Genomic DNA, 19,865 nt, shown 5'->3' with positions numbered 1-19,865 from the left:
GCTAGGAGCAGGGTAAAGGCTTCAATGCAGGTTTTCTGATTTCAAGGCCAACACCGTTTTCCCCTGACATTTAATCAGGTGATTATGTGTTAGAAAGGAGAGGAAAGTCACTTAGAGTTTTAAAAAGACGTTATGGATCATCTACAAAGTAAATAATCTACAGGCAGAGACTGTGTTGACAATATGTTTAGTACCTTTGATTGAATAGTATATTAAAACATCATTAAATGTAAAACCTTAAGTTATTGTCCTGTTCTAATGGCTTGTTATTTCAACTGACATCATTCTACATATGTTCAGCAACACTTTGAGGGGTAGGCAATTTCCCTGCTCTTGATGTTTTATACTGGCGGCTCAAGTAGTTTAATTCTTGGTTTCTCTGCTTTGTTACCCACTCCTCTCCAATGAGATGAAGGGATTTATCAAATTAGTAAATTTAAGAATACACTGAGCATGCTTTACTCTTCTTCTAGGGAGGACACTGCTCATGGGTGTCTTGCATGAGGACCTACCCTGACTCATCTTTGCTCATGAGTAGGTAGTTAATTGACCAAATTCTAGAGTTCTGTTAAAGACACTAAGCATGTCTGTCATCTTGGACCTTTATGGTTATAAAGATGATGTTTGATATTTCATATTCCATTCTTTTATTTTCTGTTGGTTTAGAAAAGAGGGTACTATGTGTCCGGGACCTTTTGCAAGCTGGAAAGCTGATATTAGAATTCAGTACAAAACAGTTTAAGCTGGCACAATTCAACTAAACAATCACTCCTCTGATAACAGCTTCTGGTCTACAGAGTAACTTTTAGTTACATATAAATCATTAGCTAAACTACCTAGATACCGCTTATTTCTAACCTTTTATACATATTAACCAGTTAATGGGACAATAATTGAAATATATACCAGACTAAACATTCTATAATGGTAGAGACTACTGTCTGATTCATAGAATTACCAGCATCTGACATAGATCCTGGAACATAGTAGGTACCTAATAGCTACCATTTAAATATAAAATGAATTCCTTTATTCTCATATAGTAATAATATCAGGTTCTAAATATGAATTCAGTTTCATGGTTTTGGATGCCTAAATGCATATATCACTTTGTTAAAACATATCAATGTTAAACGTACAAAAATGCTTGACCAAAAAAAAAAAAAATCTTCTAGAAGACTTTAACCCTGTCTAAAACTAAAACACATTTTTAAAAAATTTTCCAGTAACCATTAATTATGCTGAACTCTACACAGCATCTCATCACCTTACTGCTGACAAGTACCAACAATACTCACATGGAGATTGATTTATCATTCTTCTCTAAGGAAGAATGGAACCAACTATACTATTAACCTACTTTTAAAATTTAGCAAATCACTTAACCTTTACAAGTCTGTTTTCTATCAGGAAAGTAGAGATGAAAACAGCCTTCTCTCGAGGTCTGTTGTAGCAGTTAAGGGAGGGAGGGAGAAGGAAGAACATAGAAAATCATCTGCTACTGAACATCTTCAACATGTCTGGCATCACTGGACATCCTGACATACATTATTTCTGAGCCTTATTTTATTTCAATACAGAATGGAAATTCTAAGTTCTATGTTTTAATATTGTTAGAAGGAATTAAAATAGTACACATTACATGTCCAGTACAGTGTCTTGACACATGGCACCACCTTTAAGATTGCCGTTGATAAATTAATTGACATATCATGGGTTGCACAACCAGAAAACCGCAGCACTGAGGTTTTGCTGCCAAAGTTTTTGGTTTCTCTAATATATTATACCACCAAAATGAGATCATGTTAGCCTCAAAAGTAAGATACTATTAAGATATAAAATAGTAGTATTACTATTTTTATATTCTTTACATTATAAATTTATTTATTATAGATATTCTATAATTTATTATAGATACCCTTTTTAAAAATTTGTTAGAATTGTAGAATGTCAGAAATATCTCAGTACAGGAGTTTAGCAGACCAATTTATACATTCAGCTTTGCTACTAATTTGCCAGATGAACTTAGGCAGGCAATTCTTTTTAATATCTCTAGATTTTTTTGGATTCTTAGTTCCATCAAGTATAAAATTTGGTTACATTTAGTGTTTTTAAGAGAATAACATAAACTTGGTAGTGAGGCTAGAGAAACTTAACTAGAAGTCACTGCCAATTAAAAGTCAATTGTAAGTGAAAATATCATATTCGAAAGTATATATTAGGTGAATTGGAAAATATGATTTCATTTCTAATTGTAGAGGGAGTCATGCCACCTTTCAGGAACAGGTTGCATATTTTGTATTTTTTTTACAAAATAAAACAATAAATATGTTATTAGAGTAACAACAGGCTCAACTCCATGCCCGATACAAAGTAGACTAGGTTTGAATAAAATTGATACCAAAATTACACATGGAAAACCTTGTCCTGGAGACTTTTCTTTATCTGGGAATGCTGAAAATTAGCTATGCCACTGAACACAGAGAGTCAACACTAAGTCCCAAATCTCTGCTTATATTGGCTTTTGAATACTTCGAACTGCCTAAGGTATAGTCAGCCAGTCCCAAAATGCACACTTAAATACTATTCATTGGCTTCCTGTCTGGCTGGAGATGTCAACAGGCCGTAAATCGTAAAATCCCCCTTGGGTTGGGGGCCAGCACCTGCAAGCCAACTCAGTCATCAAATATGTCTTTTTTTGTGTTTGCCAAAAGGCTGCTTCATTCTGGTTTCCGTGGTTAACTCTACACCACTTCGCATTTCTATTTTGTCTATGAGGTTTGTATAAATTTGGAAAGGAGTGCATAAATTTGGAAAGAAGTGTATTTGTATAAAGTTGGAAAGGAGTGAAAGCACTCCTTTAAAATTTACCAAGATTAGAGTAAAAGCACTCTAAAATCTACCAAGATTTTAGAGTTTTAGGAGTGGGTAGCTTTTCTAGCTATCAAAACTAGAAAAGAAAAGAAAGGAAGAGAAAGAAAAAAGAAAAGAAAAAAAAAAGAAAAGAAGGTAGCTGGATGAGGATCAAACTGGATGAGGATCAAACTAAAGAGACCAAATAGGTTGAGTCCACTAAAATCAAATCCTCATCTATATACCTCAGTGATATGAAAGTAGGGTGAACATTCAAAGAGCAATATATTTATTTTTGCCTAAAAAAAAAAAATAAGTGCTAGGAAAATGGTCTTATGGCTAAATGATTTTATAAGGAGATTCTAGGAATGAATTTCTCATTTTTCGAGCAACTCGACACAACTTTCGGGAATGATCTAGATGAAATAACTGAGTCCTGAAACTGAGCAGTGAACTAGAAAGTTTACTTAAACTACTTAGTAGACTATAGCTTTCAAACAAAAGACATCTGGAGGCTATTTTACTGGGAGTAGAGGAACAAATTTTATAGCCAAATAAGAGAAACTCTTTCCTTTTAAGGCATGTTTATAGATTCATGCAAGATAAATTTTGCGCCATTTATCTTCTGTTTTAAAGCAATTTAAAGATATAGATTTAGAAGGAAACCTCAACCATGTTAAAGTATATGCTATTCATAGCAGTTAGTTCAAGTGCTTTAAATAGGATGAGTCAATTAATAATTTTTATATAAGAATATTTTTTCTTTTTAGTAACATTGTCTTTTATGAGATTGAAATGAGAGATTAAAGAAAATATTCACAAAGTATATATCTTTTGAATGATCATAAATTTTGTTCTAAATCAAGGAAGTACTGAAAAATAAATAATCATAAAAAGCTCCACTATCTTGCTGATTATTGATTATGGCTCTAAATCAAAATATCAAAAGTTTTTTTTACTATCATAAAGATAATCTTAATTCTAAAGTCTATAAAAATATTGAATTCATAGTAAATTTTTTTTAGCAATGAATATCAAAATACTGTCATTAAAAATATGAGGTTTAATTAACTTCTGTTTGCTGAGTGTTTTACTTTTCACAAGACAAATACATATTTTACATTCAGAAATTGACATATTTCTGAAATATTAGCAGAGGGATTTCACTCTTCAGTGATGATACTTCTATTTAGTTGAAAATAAAAGGAAGTTTTACCCATGAGAACCAAAATAAGTGGCCTCATTCTCCCATCTCAGAACACAGAAAAGCCCGCAGCTCCCAAAGGAGTTCCACTAAGTATCCCAAGACAAAAAAAAAAAAACCACAGCAGAAAATCAAAAACTTTCAGGGAATCATTTCTGAAATGATGTTGATGCTTTTAAAATGACATGTATGCAATTTGGAGAAGTAAATGTCTAGAATCAAATATAAGAAAGCATCATCTGTAAGTGATGAAAAACGCCAAACTCAGAAGATTGTGGTGGGGACTTTATTAAAGTCAAAACTCATCTGTTCTGTGTGCAAAGTAATCTTGTAATTATGGAGAGCTCTCCCATAATCACTTCTAGTTTTGGCTAAAGCTGTTATAACTCATTAATTTGTGTAAGCCTCCGTAGAGGAATGGGGAGAGGAGGAAACACAAATGTAAGCATTTAGATATAGGTTTAATGTGTCTAAAGCAAAATTTAGAAGTAAAATTGGATTGAGGAAATTAATTTCACTTTTTTCCTTCAACTAATACGCTTCAACACAAAGGTAAGAAAATGAAATTTGGGTTTATTGGGTTTCTGTTTGTAAAGCACAAATGAACTTCTATCAAAATAAAAAATCTTCAAATGCATGTAGAGAGAAACTTCAACAGACATTCATACTTAAATGTTCGATCCATCCAACTGGCATTCAAGTGTTTAATATCATGCTGCACACAACAACAAAAGTAACATCATGAGTAATCTATTATAATAGCGTATTTTTTCAATGAAAGTATGTAAGACTTCACTCCACCCAAGTGGGTGAAGAAGATAAAAGGGCAAGTTCATAAATTAAATATATTAAAGTAAGGGTTTATTTTGATCCTTATGTAACTTCCTTTTATAAAATCAGTAATTTAATTTTTTGTAATGTGCATAATCACTTCCTTTATTAGGTTGCATGGTCATAAAGCATGGTCAGAAATGGAGCAGTCCCAAATCACAATTTTAAAATATTTGGGTGGGGGGAACTCTTCACATGATGTTGCACCTTGAAATTGACAAGGCCATTATGATTCCCTTTCATTAACCAAGATTTTCAATTTGTTTTACACCCTGTGACAACAGGCAATTTATGCCAGACTCAGAGCTGGAGGAAAGGTGATTCTTAAAGGCATCGTGTCATTGGTTTGCTCATCTTCTCCTTTGACGACTCAGCCATAATTAAAATGTTCTCAGTAAAATGCTCATTTAAACAGGATTCTTAATCAGATTGTTCATGTAATAAAAAGTATAATAAGAAAATATAAAATAAAAATCAGAAAACAGGCAAATACTATAAACTAGACAGGAGGAAAATGACAAATTCCAACTAATTCTAGAGATAGTGCAACTTTCTCCGTTTACCTCTATATGACAACTTTCAGAAGACATTTATCTGATATGTGTATTTAGGTTATTTAAGCAACAAAATGGAATCTGGCATTTTAGAAGATTCTAATGGTATAGTTAAAACAAACAACTAGACAAAAAGTTTTTTGCCTATTCTTTTGTTAAGAACACCCATGTTTCCTTTACTTGAGCATTTCTGTGGCAGTGGCTCATTTATTGACATTTTATTTGGTGTGTTTTCCTACACTCTGTATTTTTAACTTCTTCCTTAAGGGATAGTTCCTGAGTCCTTAGTATTCATTTGACTCAAGGCTGTTTGTCCTGCAGGCCAGAAGCTCCAAGACTGGTGGGGGAATGGGTTTGGCAGGGACACCTTTGTCCTGCTCCCCCCACAGAACCCAAGAATGTGGCAGCACTGAAGGGAACAGAGTCCTAAGAAACAGCCAGATACCACAAGCTTTAACTATGCCTAAGCAGTAGACACCTGAGAGGACCAACGCCTAGAGGGTTCTCCCCCAGAGTCCTTCATGCAATTATCTGGGAATGTATGGGAGAGTAGAAAAAAATCTCCAAATGCCTCAAATTGATTTTTTTCACTCTATGTTGAGTAAAACCCAGTAATATTTAATTTGAATTGAAAATTATTAAATCAACACTTCTCACACCCAATTACTGTGGTGAAATAAAATTCATACCTGATACACAATTCGTTAAGATATATTGACTATGGTGATTTAAAGAATTTGAGGTTACATCATCTGATTAATTTTCAGATCAAAAAATGATCTGTTCATTGTCACCAAGTTCTCTAGTCATGTAATTTGCTGATGTATTTTCTTTCTTTTATTTTGTTTGTAAATTCTCTATTTCAGAATATACAGCCAGTGCCACCTCTTACTTTATCTTACTTTTTCAGCTGATCTCAACCCTAAAAGCATACTACCAGAATGTGGATCAGAAAGCATAATTAATTCTAAAATTTTAATCTGTATCAAGATCTCTTCATTTCTCATTCTTTGGGCTTCATAGAACTATCAAAAGCCCCCTCTAATGGTTTGCAAAATAATAAATGAGAAAACATAAAACCAAAGCAAGTTGGCTTTGCTAATAAAGGAAGTTCCTTCCTCTGGTTATTTAGCTATAATTTCTGCAATTACTTCTTGTTTTTCCTTCCCCTAGAAAAAAAACAGGTTCCAAAGATCCATCTACACAAGGATAACATTCTATGTCTTTCTCTATTAGAAATACAAAAATAATTTAAAAACTATCTCCCCACTCAGAATTGGAAACTAAAAGAGCTGAGGGATGAGGTTCTGAATGGGAGAAATGAGGAAAAGGAACAAAAAGGAGGCCAAAAATTATTAAAACATAAACAGAAAGCAAGGAGGTGAAAGAGGAAGAAAAGAGAGAGACTATAGGAATAGATTTTCCACCAAGGACAGAGTTAACTGTCACATAAAACTTCATGTATGAGATCTTCTCCTCATTCCCAAGAAAGCTTTGAAGGGAAATTGTATTTGATTAAAGGATATTAGCAAATGCATAGACATAGGGGCTTTGACAACAAGAGCGTGATGTTAAGAATATCAGTGGCATGCTTTTTGTTTGATCAACTGCTCTTGAGATGTTCATATAATCATACATGAATGGGAAGATTTTCAACATTCAGATTAGACATCAGCAATGAGAAGCCATCAAGCTTATCTGTTGCTTGGATGCTGTGATGATCTGTTTCTTGACATAGCCACAGTACTTTAACCTACCTGGCTGCAATCCGGCCAAGCTCTAGCAAGCAGAGACACACTTCTCTGGGTTGCTTGTGGAGGACTGAAAGACAAGATAAAGGTGAACACCTTTACAATCGAAGGGTTTGTAAAGCAGCTCAACAGTGAACAGGCTTGCTGATGACCTCCATCCCTCATGCTCCCAGTAAATGAGCTAGCCTTCATTCTGACATTCATACAACCCATCCTATTCCTCAATACACCTAGCTCTACTAAAGGCTTCAGGTGGTTAAGGCTGTGCCCAACCTCCCTCCCTAGAGCTATTGGTCTTACGAACTCTCACCCTGAGTAAATCACATCCTAAACATATTTTCTTCAATTAGTTAATATTAGTAAGTCAATATTGGACACCTATGTAGTTGTAATTATAATACATATAAATAATCGATAAATATTTAAAAAAACACACATCATACACAAGACTATGGAGCAAGGACTAGCCTTTTTAACATCCAGGGTCTACCTTCACCAGTGATTTTAGCAGAAATAATATAATGATAAGGGTAAAAATTATACTCCAAAGTCCTTTGTTATCTTCCAAACAAAGACGAATGTCAAGTGAGACTCTGAAATTTGATGTCCTCTCCTAATCAAATCTGATTAAATATTTCTATTCTAATATAATCTGATTAATTAATGAACCCGTTTTACTGATAGCTTTAAACACATTCAGTAATGCTGACAAATCATACTTGCTTTTGTTGAGCCTACCAGTGGAACATGTAGAAGCACATACCACTCTCTTTTTCAACCAAGACTAGGGGATTTTTTAAATGTTACCATATTCAGCACTGAACAAAGACAAGAGATATTGGGAAAACATTTGCATTGAGAACGGTCTTTACATAGACACAAATTTCTAATAAAAGAAAATACTAGCTTATTGATTGCCTATTGAAAAAATTTAAGAAAAGTAGCAATATTGCTTTAATTCTTGAACATAGAATTTTGTAATAATTTTCAAGTATTATTCTATTCACTTGAATATTCTAATTTCTTCCTTCACAGATTATGATAGGGGCAATATTTGGTCCACTGACATCATAATGGAATTTGTTGGGAGTATGTGGCAAATAGAGGAAAAAACCAAATAGTTTTATTGGATTGTAAAAGTATGTGATTTCATTTTTCTTTAAATAGACACATAAATTTATTATTATTTGGTTATAAAAAGTCACTTTTAAAGCTTTTAGATAAATTCTAATCTCATCATTAAATTCTAATTCCCATAATTGATTATGGAATTTCTTAATTATAGAATATTTCCATTTTTGATAATATAATTTTCAGATTCAGCTGACCTTTAGTGAATTGTCACAAAACCCTATTTAGGGAATCTCAAATTACTTTTAATCAAAAGGCCTTAAAAATAAAGATTTTTGCTACCTCAAATGTCCAATGGACCACTAGCTCACTGGGGCTAGAATAATACCAATTTCACAAAGTTTGGTATATTAAATTGACTTCAGTGCAAGGTAACCTAGGGACTGTAACATCACATAGGCATAATTTCAAACAGAGAACAATAACAAACATCACAAAACAGAAATAAACAAGTAAAAATCAATCTTCTTGTCTAGATCATCTGTTTCTTTTGATTCGCACTTTTTTTTAAACCATGTCTATGGTATAAAATAAACAGGAATTTTGAGTGGGAGAAAAGACTACATAAAAAATGAGGAGAGGAAGACTTTTAAGTCCCTACTAATACCCTTATCTTAAGTAGAAGCTTTGTGAAGCAAGTGACAAAGCCCCAAGAGCTTTGGATACAATTTCATGCATTTCATGATGAAAAGTGTCAAAATATGAAAATTATTAGTGAACTGACCATATTGTGTCAATTTGCAGTCAACAGCCAACTATAAAAATAGCTAACAGAATTACAATTGTTCTTTAATCAACTTTTGGACATATTTTGATTGTACCAATCAAAATATGTGATTGATATGTGAACAGATCTATTTTATGGAAAGTCAAATTTGTTCTGAATAATGTGGGTAAAATAATAAAGATGATTTGATAAGTAGGATGCACCGCTATTATGTATTTCTTTATTTCATCTGTCAATTTAAACAGCTTTTGCATGCTAAAATTCAAATGTTGACTCTACCACAGACTCATTAGAAAATCAGTTTGGCAAACTGAAAAGTAATTGCATGATTCTTCATTTATCTTCTTAGAATCGGGCCGTAGAATTTAAGACAAATAAACCTCTTCCCAGCATCATTTTTTAGGAAAATGCTAACAGAAAAATAAGGTTTTACTTTCAAGTTTTCTTGGAAGTGTTACCTTTTTATAAAGCAATAAAAATGCTTTAAAACACACTTATAATATTGTCTCTCAGTGTTAATAGCTTTTCAAATATCAGATCATGCCTGGCCCCTAATGACCAAAAAAAAAAAAAAAAAAATCAATGTTTGATGATCAGTAAACAATGGATAAATCTGTAAAGGTACATAACTTAGCACAATACCTAGAACAAAGTGATTCCTCAGTAACTATTACACCTCATAATATGGAGAATGATGACAATTATGAGGTGGTGATAGTGGTTATAAACAATGAACAAACTGAATAATGACTAAAATTTTACCTAGCATCTTTAGAAGAGGCAGGAATTTAAATTATGCATATGTTTATTTAATTGCAATAGCAAGCACTCTTACCTTATTGTTGTAAAACTAAATTTAAAATTTTTTAAGTAGTATCTATTTTATACCAAAGTGATGACTTTGATTTTTGCCCTAAAGCAAGTTCTATACTAAAGTTAACAGACGGAAAGAGTATAGTGGTTGTGTGGGTATAAGTGTGAGCTCTAACATTTACTAGTCGTGTTATTTTGGGAGATTATTCTATAAAATCTCAGTTTTCTGAAGAAAAACAATAGTACCTACCACACAACATTTTTGTGAAGTTTAAACAAAATAATGTTTATTGTTATGCTTAGCACAGTATTTTGCAAATATGAAATATACCTACCCAATGTTGGTTTTATTTCTTTAATTTCTTTAAAGATTTTCTTCATTTAGTCAATTAACAGTAATTTGCTTTTTTCCCCACTAAGCATTTTTTGTGCATCTATAATGTGTCAGTTACTACACTAAGTCATAGAAAAAACTTGGAATGAAAAAAAATTACTATTGGTAAATATAATTTAGAGGGGTTCTATTATAATGAGTGTATTTTAAATATTTCATTAATTATATCATATCAGAGATAGTTAATTCTAAAATTACACTTGATCTTAGCCAAAAGGCTGAGAAGTGATTAGTTAATTTTAAAATTAATCAAATTTCAGTTTAACTAGGTCAATTTGACCAGCAGACATAGATAGATGTAAAGCAGATATCCTTTAGCTATTACAACTTTGTGCTAAGTATAAAGTTTAAGTAACAATTACATTAGGACATATGTCATTTTTTGAAACACCAAACATCTTGCCATTAATTTTCCTCCATCTCTGAGAATAATTTAGTTGAGTCCATTTTTAATCATTATCTATGTTAATTATTAAGTACTGTATATTTTAGAACATCAAATAACTGATTACATATCTTTTGTCAGGATTATTAGAAAGTCAATTTTATTATATAGTGTTTGAACTGAAGCCCTTGCATTGAGTCACATGTACTGCTCATTTTAAACATATTTATTTATTTGTATTTTCAAAAGAATCTTCTACTTATACTGAAATTTATAGTGGAAACATTTTTACCATTATATCACTGTACCATTAACATGGCTTTTTGCTTTGAGTTAAGGGTAGAAAAAGAGATTGCTATTGCTTTCTTGAACATTTCTCTTTAAAACAAAAAAAAAAGCTCTCTAGTCAATGGTGATTATGATGTGAAAGGTTTTATCATTGGAGGCTTCTTTTTAAATAATCAAAACCATTTCAAAGAAAAGCATAAAGCAGAACACCTCCGGGAAAAGTAACACAGATTTCCATTCAAAAATATGTGGCAAGAGACTCAATCTCATAACCTAGATTCTATAAAAATCTCATGGGCATCAAATGTCAAATGGAATGCTGCTAGCTACAGGAATAGAAAATGAGGCCTTCCACTAAAGCAAGGAGTAGAGTTTCAATGTCATAGAATCTGCAAGGATAAAATGCATTAGACCATGAATGTATAGTTTAACTAAATATTTAAGTTTTAACAGATGGACAGAGAAATAAAAGCATGAAAAATTGTGTTGGCTATTGGGTTTCTACACAGCTAGAGACTACAATATTCATGGTAATTTTGAAGAAAACTGCTTTTTAGCTTTTTATTTAGGAAAGGAACTTGAAAAGATTATATTTTTGGCTAAATGTTGTTTAATTATAAAAATATAAGAAATTAATAACTGCCTGCCTTCTCAGAGTAGAGAATAGGTTCTAAACAAGGAGAGTGGTATAGTAGAAGACACAGTAAATTAGAACTCAGAAGAATTGGGTTCTACTCAAGGTTGCCTAATTCCCTCATCTTTAAAACAGGTGTCATGCCTTCTACTTGCTCTTCCTTATAATGCAATTATATGGTTAACAGCGTTTGGTATATGGTAAACACTAAATGTTAATTCCTTGCACCTGAAGTGTGGTCCGCAGACGCAGTATTGGTGTCACACGTGAGTTTGCTCAAGATGCAAATTACTGGGCCCAGCCCTACTGATTAGAAACTGCATTTAAACAAGATTTCCAGGTGATGAGTAAATACATTAAAGTTTCATAAGCACTGTAGTATACGTTATGATGATAACAATGAATATTACTTGTAATTCCTGTAGCTATTGTGCTAAAAATATTTAAATGTGCTTTGACATATGAAGCATGCATAACAAATGTGAAGGATAACAAAGGCCATGGTGAAGATGATGATGAATGGAAGAAAAATAACGTGTACATCATATTAGCCCTTAATGAATATGATGAGCATTTCTTTTCTGCCAGGATCTATAAGATACAAAATAACTTTCTTGCTTCCCAAAAAAGGGATGGTCACAAAGTGCTCCCTATGTCATGTCAACCCAAGTAAGACCCACACAGAAATCTGTGAGTTTTAATGTAAATAATATTTCAGACAGCAATTTCAAGGCTGTGAAACAGATCTGAGGCTAAGAAGTAGAAGGAAAAAGCAAACAAGAATGAATCTCACAGGCTCATTAATGCTGAGTGTGTGAGTACCCAAATTTCTTAGAATCACTAGTCAGAATGACTTAAAATAGAATATGGGATCCACATAAATTATATGGACAAGGAATGTCCATTCATAATCTCATTAGTAGTAATGGAAGCTCTTTAGAAGAGAGTATAGTTAATTGCTTTTTCCCCAAGTTGAGAAATGTTCTGGAAGAAGTAAGTGCCCTTTCTTTCTCCAGCACCCAAAGGTCATGTTAAATCAATGGATTAAGTCACTGTCATTCAACACAGCAATCAGAAGCAAGAGTCATTTCTAAGTTGGTTTATATCTATATTTTATTATTCCTCTTTCCTGAAATGATCCTATAAACATCTAAAATTAGCTCAAATAAAGCATTACTTTCTGTAACACAGGAGCATGATGTTTAGAGATGAACGGAGCTGAATTCAAATTTTAGTTGGGCCATTTAGGAGCTGTGTAACATTGGGCAAGTGATTTAATTCTCTAAGTCTCAGCTTCTCATTTATAAATAATGGTGTTGGGAGAGTATATATGATAGTGTATGTGCACTGAATAGCTACCCTTTATTTAGCATATTGGTACAGTGTAAATTTGACTCTAGAAAAGGTAGAAAGTGGTCTGTTTTCCTAATTTAACCCTGACTCTGTCGAGTCCTTGATAAACCTATCATTTCAGGGAGACATTTAGTTCTCTGAATCGAATTCCATATTGTTCCTTCTTACACTTCCCCTGGCATAGGGCAAATGACTAGATTTAGAAAGGGTTTTCTGAGTTCAACAACAACAAAAAAAAATGGTGAATTGAGATGCTAATAAAGTAAGTACTTCACAACACAAAAGGTGTTTTAAAAAAAGTCTAAAAGAAAATGATCCTGGGAAAGAAAGTGAATATAAATAACTCAGAGCTGAGTGGAAATCCTGAAATTGTTTTCCCGCGTTAACACTAATAAAAGTAATATCGCTTTATTTTCCCCACAAAAATACTCTTACAGTCCTCAATATAGACAAGAACAAGAACAGGAACAAGGGGTGATTCACCAAACACTCAAAGGCAGGCATAGATTCTTTTTCTGATGCAACAGGTGACTTTAAAGTGTAAAATAGAAAACACAAATGCTTGCAAATCCACACATAATCCTTTCACTTTTGTGCAACATCAAACCAATAGTAAAGTGAGCTAACATTTGCCTCTGAAGCAAAATGCTGACTGATGTTCAATAGAACAAAGGATTTTGTAAAACTGTGCTCATCAGAGTGATGCATCAAAAGAAGATAGTACCACACAGCAAACACCAACACAAAAAATAAAAAAATTAAAAAAAGTAATACTCAAACAAATCACACACATTTACATGCTACACAGCAGATAGCAAACCCTTTTCTTGCTGAGTAGATTTCTTTCTCAGAGAAATAGGTGAAGAAAAGTCAGTGGCCTCCAAATCCTATAATTATCCAATAACATAATGATATTGACACAATTATATCATGCAAAAAAGTGTGTATTTTTAAAGTATTTCCCCCATCCCTTTTTTCTCCCATCTCCCAGCTCACCAGAATATATACATATAAAGCAAAATAAACAAGAGTCTGGAAAGAATTAAATTAACTTGACATTTTCTAAATCGGTGTGCCAATGTAAATTACAAATAATAAATGACATAAATAAGACTATCACTAATTTAGGAAAATGGTTAATTACTTGAAATATCTTGGAAAAAAGTTATGCAAAAGCATCAACTGTATGATTCTTTTTAAGCTTAAAAATAAATTATAGATTTCTGATCTTAATTTAAATAGTAAAAATGAGCCATATGAAAACAATCAAAATTATTTTGGAAAAAGTGGTTAAATTATTTAAATTAACATTTGTAAAATTATTAAATTTACTGTTAGGATGATTATTGATTAATACAGTCTAATAAATTTTACATCTCTGTGAAACTGAAAACATAAGTGCTTTCACACCTAGAGGCTTCTAAATATTTTTTAACTCCACAATTAGAAGAAGCTCATCTCTTTTAAAGCAATTATTGGTGGACTATTTTAAGACTGATCAATTACATACTTTTAAATTCAAAAAAATAATTATGCTCATCTTTTTAACTTAAAGCATAATCCTAAATATTTTAAAGAAATTGAGTAAAACCAATTATTGATCTTAATAAATCAGAATCAAGAAAAAGGAAATCTCCTCCCATCACTGACTTATATGTAAACGTGTTTGAACAGTAGGGGTCAGGGTGAGCACTGCATGTAGACTCTTAGGTTAGAATATGCTCTGGAGAGCATGCAAAAATCTATGTAATCTGTTACTATGCACTATACAATTCCATAGTCACTCGAAATATCAGTTTAACCTACTTTATAATATGATGATGTGTAAAATTTTACGTCAATACATAATTCTCTATGCAAATTGGTCCAATTGCATCTTAATGTAAAAAAAATTAATTGTTCATGTTTCAGATTACATGCCGTTATGTTTACTACCTAAAGTGCATTAATAGGTAACTGAAGAAAATGATACCAAAACTCAATTACTGCTTATTTTTCTTTCAAATTCTGAATATGGAATTTTATTGTTATATACTGGACATAAATGTATGACTTTATGTTCATAGTATATCATACTTTCCCATATGCTTAAAAATTTCAAGAATATTATTTTTGGTTGGTATTAATATCTATGGATGATCATAGTTTGTTTAAGTTACTACCAAATATCATAGATTCTGGTTATTTTTATTTAAAAAATATTTCAATGTATATTCTAGTGCCTAACTCTACTAATTTCCTTCTGAAAAATTTTTAGAAGCAGAACAATTTAATCAAAACATACGAACACTTCTGAGGTCTTTGATATATAATGTCAAATTGCTCTTCAAAGAAAGCTATCAATTTTCAATTTTCTTAAGCAATGTATGAAAGATCCTGTTTTCCTACATACCTACCAACCCTCAATATATAATTTTCTTAACTTTGCTAATTTTTCATAGTTTTTATTTTCATTTACCTTATTACTAAGGTATCCAACATTGTTATATCTTATTTGGCCTTTTATAAGTCATTTAGAAATAGGTTCTTCATGATTTTTGTTGATTTTTTCTATTGGTTCATTTTTGAAATACTATTCAGGATGTAGCGAACATATGATCTAAGAACGGACATTTCACAGAGAAAAACAATTATCCCTCAAGAATGTCATAGAAGATAAACTTCAGCTTATACCGTTTGTGGCATAGGAATTTACCTGCCACGAATTAAAAAAAAAAAAAAAAAAAGAGCAGCATGAGAGAAGCATATGGAATTAGTTGCTCTCCGTACTCCCCAGTTCATCCCTAGCACATCTTACCCTATCCACTAAAATTTCTTGCGATTAGCTGCTGTGGAAAGAGGACAGATTGAGTGAGTTGTGAATCAAGATCCTCTGACAAATAATTGTACAAAGAAGCACTGCAACAGAGGGTAGCATATCAGTTGCCACAAAGATAAGGATGCTTTATGCAGGCAAAGACCTTTGAAGAGCTAAAAACAGAAGCCTCTTGATACACGCTCAGTACAGTGATCTACTTTATCATTCATTCAAACACATTTTTTCCCCTTCATCGGGGCATCTTTTCATTTTATTTGCTGTTCAAAACACTAGGACACAAAGGATGTTCTTCATCTTGTGAGCTATTGAAATGAAATCTTGAGGTTTAAAAAAAAGAAAAAGAAAAAAAAAACCCTTGCCCTAAATTCCCTTTCAAAAGTAAAGTGTGAAAAGACATCAAGCAGAGTACACAGTGTTATTGTTGCAAGAAAGTCAATTCTGCAAGTACGGAATCCAAGGCCATCAGCAGTGGCTCATCGCTTCCTCACCCACAGTGAATAATAAGAAAAATCCAAGGAGAAAGGATTCCACTTGCGGAAATGGAACTTCTCATTGTCCTTCCTCTTGATTATCATTAACATCTATGGGCACAGCTGTTTCCTTTCTCTGACTAATCCTAAAGTCAATGCTATAATATTGGCCCCCTTCCACTGTATCCCCAGAGCCTATTATATGTCACCTCAGGTCCTATTCTGAGCAGTAGAGATTTCAAATTTATCTTTTCATTGAGCAGCAAACTAACAAGCCTAACCATTTGATTTAGTTTGGTATTGAAATTACAAATTGTTTTTAAATTCTATAGCCCTGAAAACTCAGTCATATTAAACCTTTTGGAATATGTAAATAAATTTTAAATACAAGTTATAAGCTAAGCTGTAAAACAGAAGATAATAAAAATCAAAGATTTTTTTAACAAAATACTCAATAGTTGTATATATAATACACAAATTATCATGGACTTTCTTTTTATAATCCCAGTTTTTTTTTTCCAAACAGGATGAAGTAGGCCATCTCAAAGTTCTTGACATAATTTTACGTGCTACAGAGTATGTATTTATATACCAGGGTTATTATATAAGTTGCTTTAGACTTCATAGGTTTAGCATAAAATGTATTACTTATTATTTGAAAATATATTACTTATTATTACTTGGGTTTTTAAAAGCCATCAAAGTAATATGCATTACACACACACTACAACCTTGAGCTATAGTGCTAATTCTAACAGAGAAAATTTAGTATTAGATTGGTTCCTCTTGGTGTCCATTGGAAAGTTTTATTAGTTCAAGTAACAAAAGAATTCATGGACCTTGAGAAAATTGAGACAAGATCATATTTACATTCATAGCTTTTAGTAACCCACTTGGCAAATGCTTCTTTAATAAAAAGCTATACAATAAACAAATTAACAATAAAGCAGTTTCCTCATATAGTAGTTCTTTTGCAATTCAGGCGAACTGCAGAATTTTAAATCACGTGTCAACACATGCAGCATGTACTCCTTGTGACTAAGATTTGATTATATATTAATAAATATTTATGAATGGACATGTCCTAGGTCTATTTTTGCAAATAATTCCTCCATACCCCCTTCCTATAATCCTGAGCTCACATAATTTTCTACAAACGTGAAAGTTAAAATCTATTTGTAAAATTACCACTGAATTGAAAAATATGCATCATCTACATACACACATACTTTGAAGTGAGGAAATGGTAAGAGAAATCAAAGTCCATTTATTTAATAATTATTCCAGGAGCACACTCCTGTACACAGCATACTACTGTGCAATTAGTCTGGGTATTTTTTTCAGGTCTAGACTATTCTCCTAGTCTAAATTCATGTTATTCTTTTCTTTGCTGAGAGAATTTTTGGAAATTTGGTGGCATTTATTTCCATATCACATCAACTCCTCTTTGAACAAATACAAATTTTCTTAAGCATATAAAATGGGTAAGTTTTCAGGTGTTACTATCAATTTCCTAGGTTCCACATGGGAGTATTGTTTTGTGAAGCCTAGGGGCAATGGTATGTTGACTGTCGGGAAGGTAATTTGTATACTTGTTCTTTCTGAAAGATGCCCGGCTTCCTTTGATGTTAATGGTTAGTATTACGTGATCTTGTAAATTGATTTTTTTAAGCCTTGGGCAAAAGAACCAAAGATTTTTCTCCCTAGATGTCTCCTTTCTTTACTTGGTTCCATTTTTAATAATTCTAATAGTCTCCACATTAGAGTTGTCCTGTGGTGGAGACCATATGGGAGTTTTGAACATTCAATCCTAGGGTATCAAGTAGTGTTGAAACACTTAACACTCCAATGTATGTCTTCTTCTAAGAAAATACAAAAGCTCTATAATCTAGAAGTGAATTTGCCAAAATTCAATCAGAAAACAAACAAACTACAGTAATCTGAGTAGGCCTAGGCACTAAAGTATCTGTCTTTTATTTCATCATCTTCGATTATCTTAATATCTTGCTTGCTTATCTGATTTTTAACTCACTAAAAAATAGATAAATAAATGAACTAATGAACTTCAGTTTCAACAAAGCTGATTAATGGAAGACAGTATTTTGATATTGTAGAGTTGAAAAGACAATAGTGTTCTCTGTGGCTAGGACACACAGAGCTACACTTCTAATCAAATTTAAGCCTGATGGTAAAATTTAGCTCTGTGTTTTCAAGGTACCCACCAATTTAGCACTAACAGACCTTATTTTTAGCTTGGAAAGAATTGTGCTTCTTCCATTTCTAATCTTTTATCCACGAGGTGACCAATAGAAAGAAGGCATATGCATTTTTCTATCTTCTAAGGGTCAAGTTTACAGTAACTCTGTCAAGTTAGCAATAAACTCAGATTTTTTTATGCTAATAATCTGTGAAATGACATTGCACAAAAAACTTTTGATAGCTATATTGACAAAGAGAAAAGATAATTTGAGCATTTTATCAGCTAAAATTCTGAAGGAAATACATACCCAAACCTTCTGATTCAAATAGACATGTTTCATCCACCCCTAAATCTCGGCACCAGGATAAGAAATTTGCTGTATTGTCTCGGGCAAAAAAGGAGCCTGAGGGTGCACTGGCTTTGCATGGAATCTTCTTCAATGGCAGACTCTGAAAAATAAAGAAATTCACTCTGGTGGAATATCTGGCAAAGTCATCACAGTGACACATTAAAAACACATTTATATTTACAACAAAATACTTTGGAATAACCTCATGTCAATAAGTAGGTTTGTGAAGAACTATAGAAAAGAAACACAATGCTATACAACTTACCAGGCCTTAGGAGACTATGAATATCTGTGCCTGATAGCACATATCCTTTTAGTAACTAGTAGTAAATATACATAAGTCCCTTTCCTGGCTCAGATTGCCTCTTCTCTTTCTCTTCTATTATTATTTTTTGGCCTTCTTTTTCACCTAAACATTGTATCGGTATTTATCAGACAGTATTTATAAATGTATTTCTTATTTGTGAAAGAGGAATGAGAGAAACACAAATATAGTATATAAATATATGTATAACACATATACCTGCATTCTTACATGTATACATACACACACCCCATAAAAATTACACAAGAATTATAAAGTCAAAAGAGAGCAGTATTTAACATTGCAAATCTCAATCACCAATACCAATAAAGGCAGATATTAAAAATCTTTTAACAATAACATTCTGAAGTCTTTCTTCCAGAATATTTTCCCTTAAACCATAGCTATGCTACATAATACAACATAATTCTGGTCTGAACTCTGCTATTTGACCTTGAAAGATATTATTTACACCGGGCATTTCTCTTCTGGGATAAGAAAGTGCCTAAGCTAAGGGAGGGTCTGAATCTGGACAGACTTTCCAATTAACCATCTTTCATAAAATTTTAGCCAGGAAATCTCCCTTGGCACCATACCAAGCACTACAGATTGTTAAAATTTATTTAATATAATATAACCTGTTTCCATGACATTCCATGAAGCTATAGAATGTGATTCTATGTGATGTGAAAGACTAAGCCAAGTATTTGGATGATCTGGGCTACATAGAGCTTTGCCTTAAAGAGCAAAAAGATCAAGGGAGAAACATTTGGTGATCTAAATTTATAAAGAGTATATTCTTTATT

At 32.4% G+C, this 19,865-nt stretch overlaps 1 protein-coding gene across 2 annotated transcripts in view; it reads right to left on the bottom strand.

The window, feature by feature from the left end:
• The window catches only part of GAS2 (growth arrest-specific 2), a 129,584-nt gene that overhangs the window by 66,372 nt on the left and 43,347 nt on the right, over positions 1-19,865 (bottom strand). For both annotated transcript variants that reach the window (XM_012643495.1, XM_012643496.1), the window contains exons 4-5: positions 18,714-18,855; positions 7,200-7,263 (exon numbers count right to left, since the gene is read on the bottom strand). In XM_012643495.1, the coding sequence (XP_012498949.1) occupies positions 7,200-7,263; positions 18,714-18,855 (206 nt within the window). The remainder of the gene's footprint in view (positions 1-7,199; positions 7,264-18,713; positions 18,856-19,865) is intronic.

The sequence above is a fragment of the Propithecus coquereli genome, unplaced genomic scaffold (assembly GCF_000956105.1).
Source record: "Propithecus coquereli isolate 6110/MARCELLA unplaced genomic scaffold, Pcoq_1.0 Scaffold198, whole genome shotgun sequence".
In the NCBI taxonomy this organism is placed as follows: Eukaryota; Metazoa; Chordata; class Mammalia; order Primates; family Indriidae; genus Propithecus; species Propithecus coquereli.
Note: the sequence above shows the minus strand (reverse complement) of the source record. Positions and strands in the feature narration are given on the sequence as shown.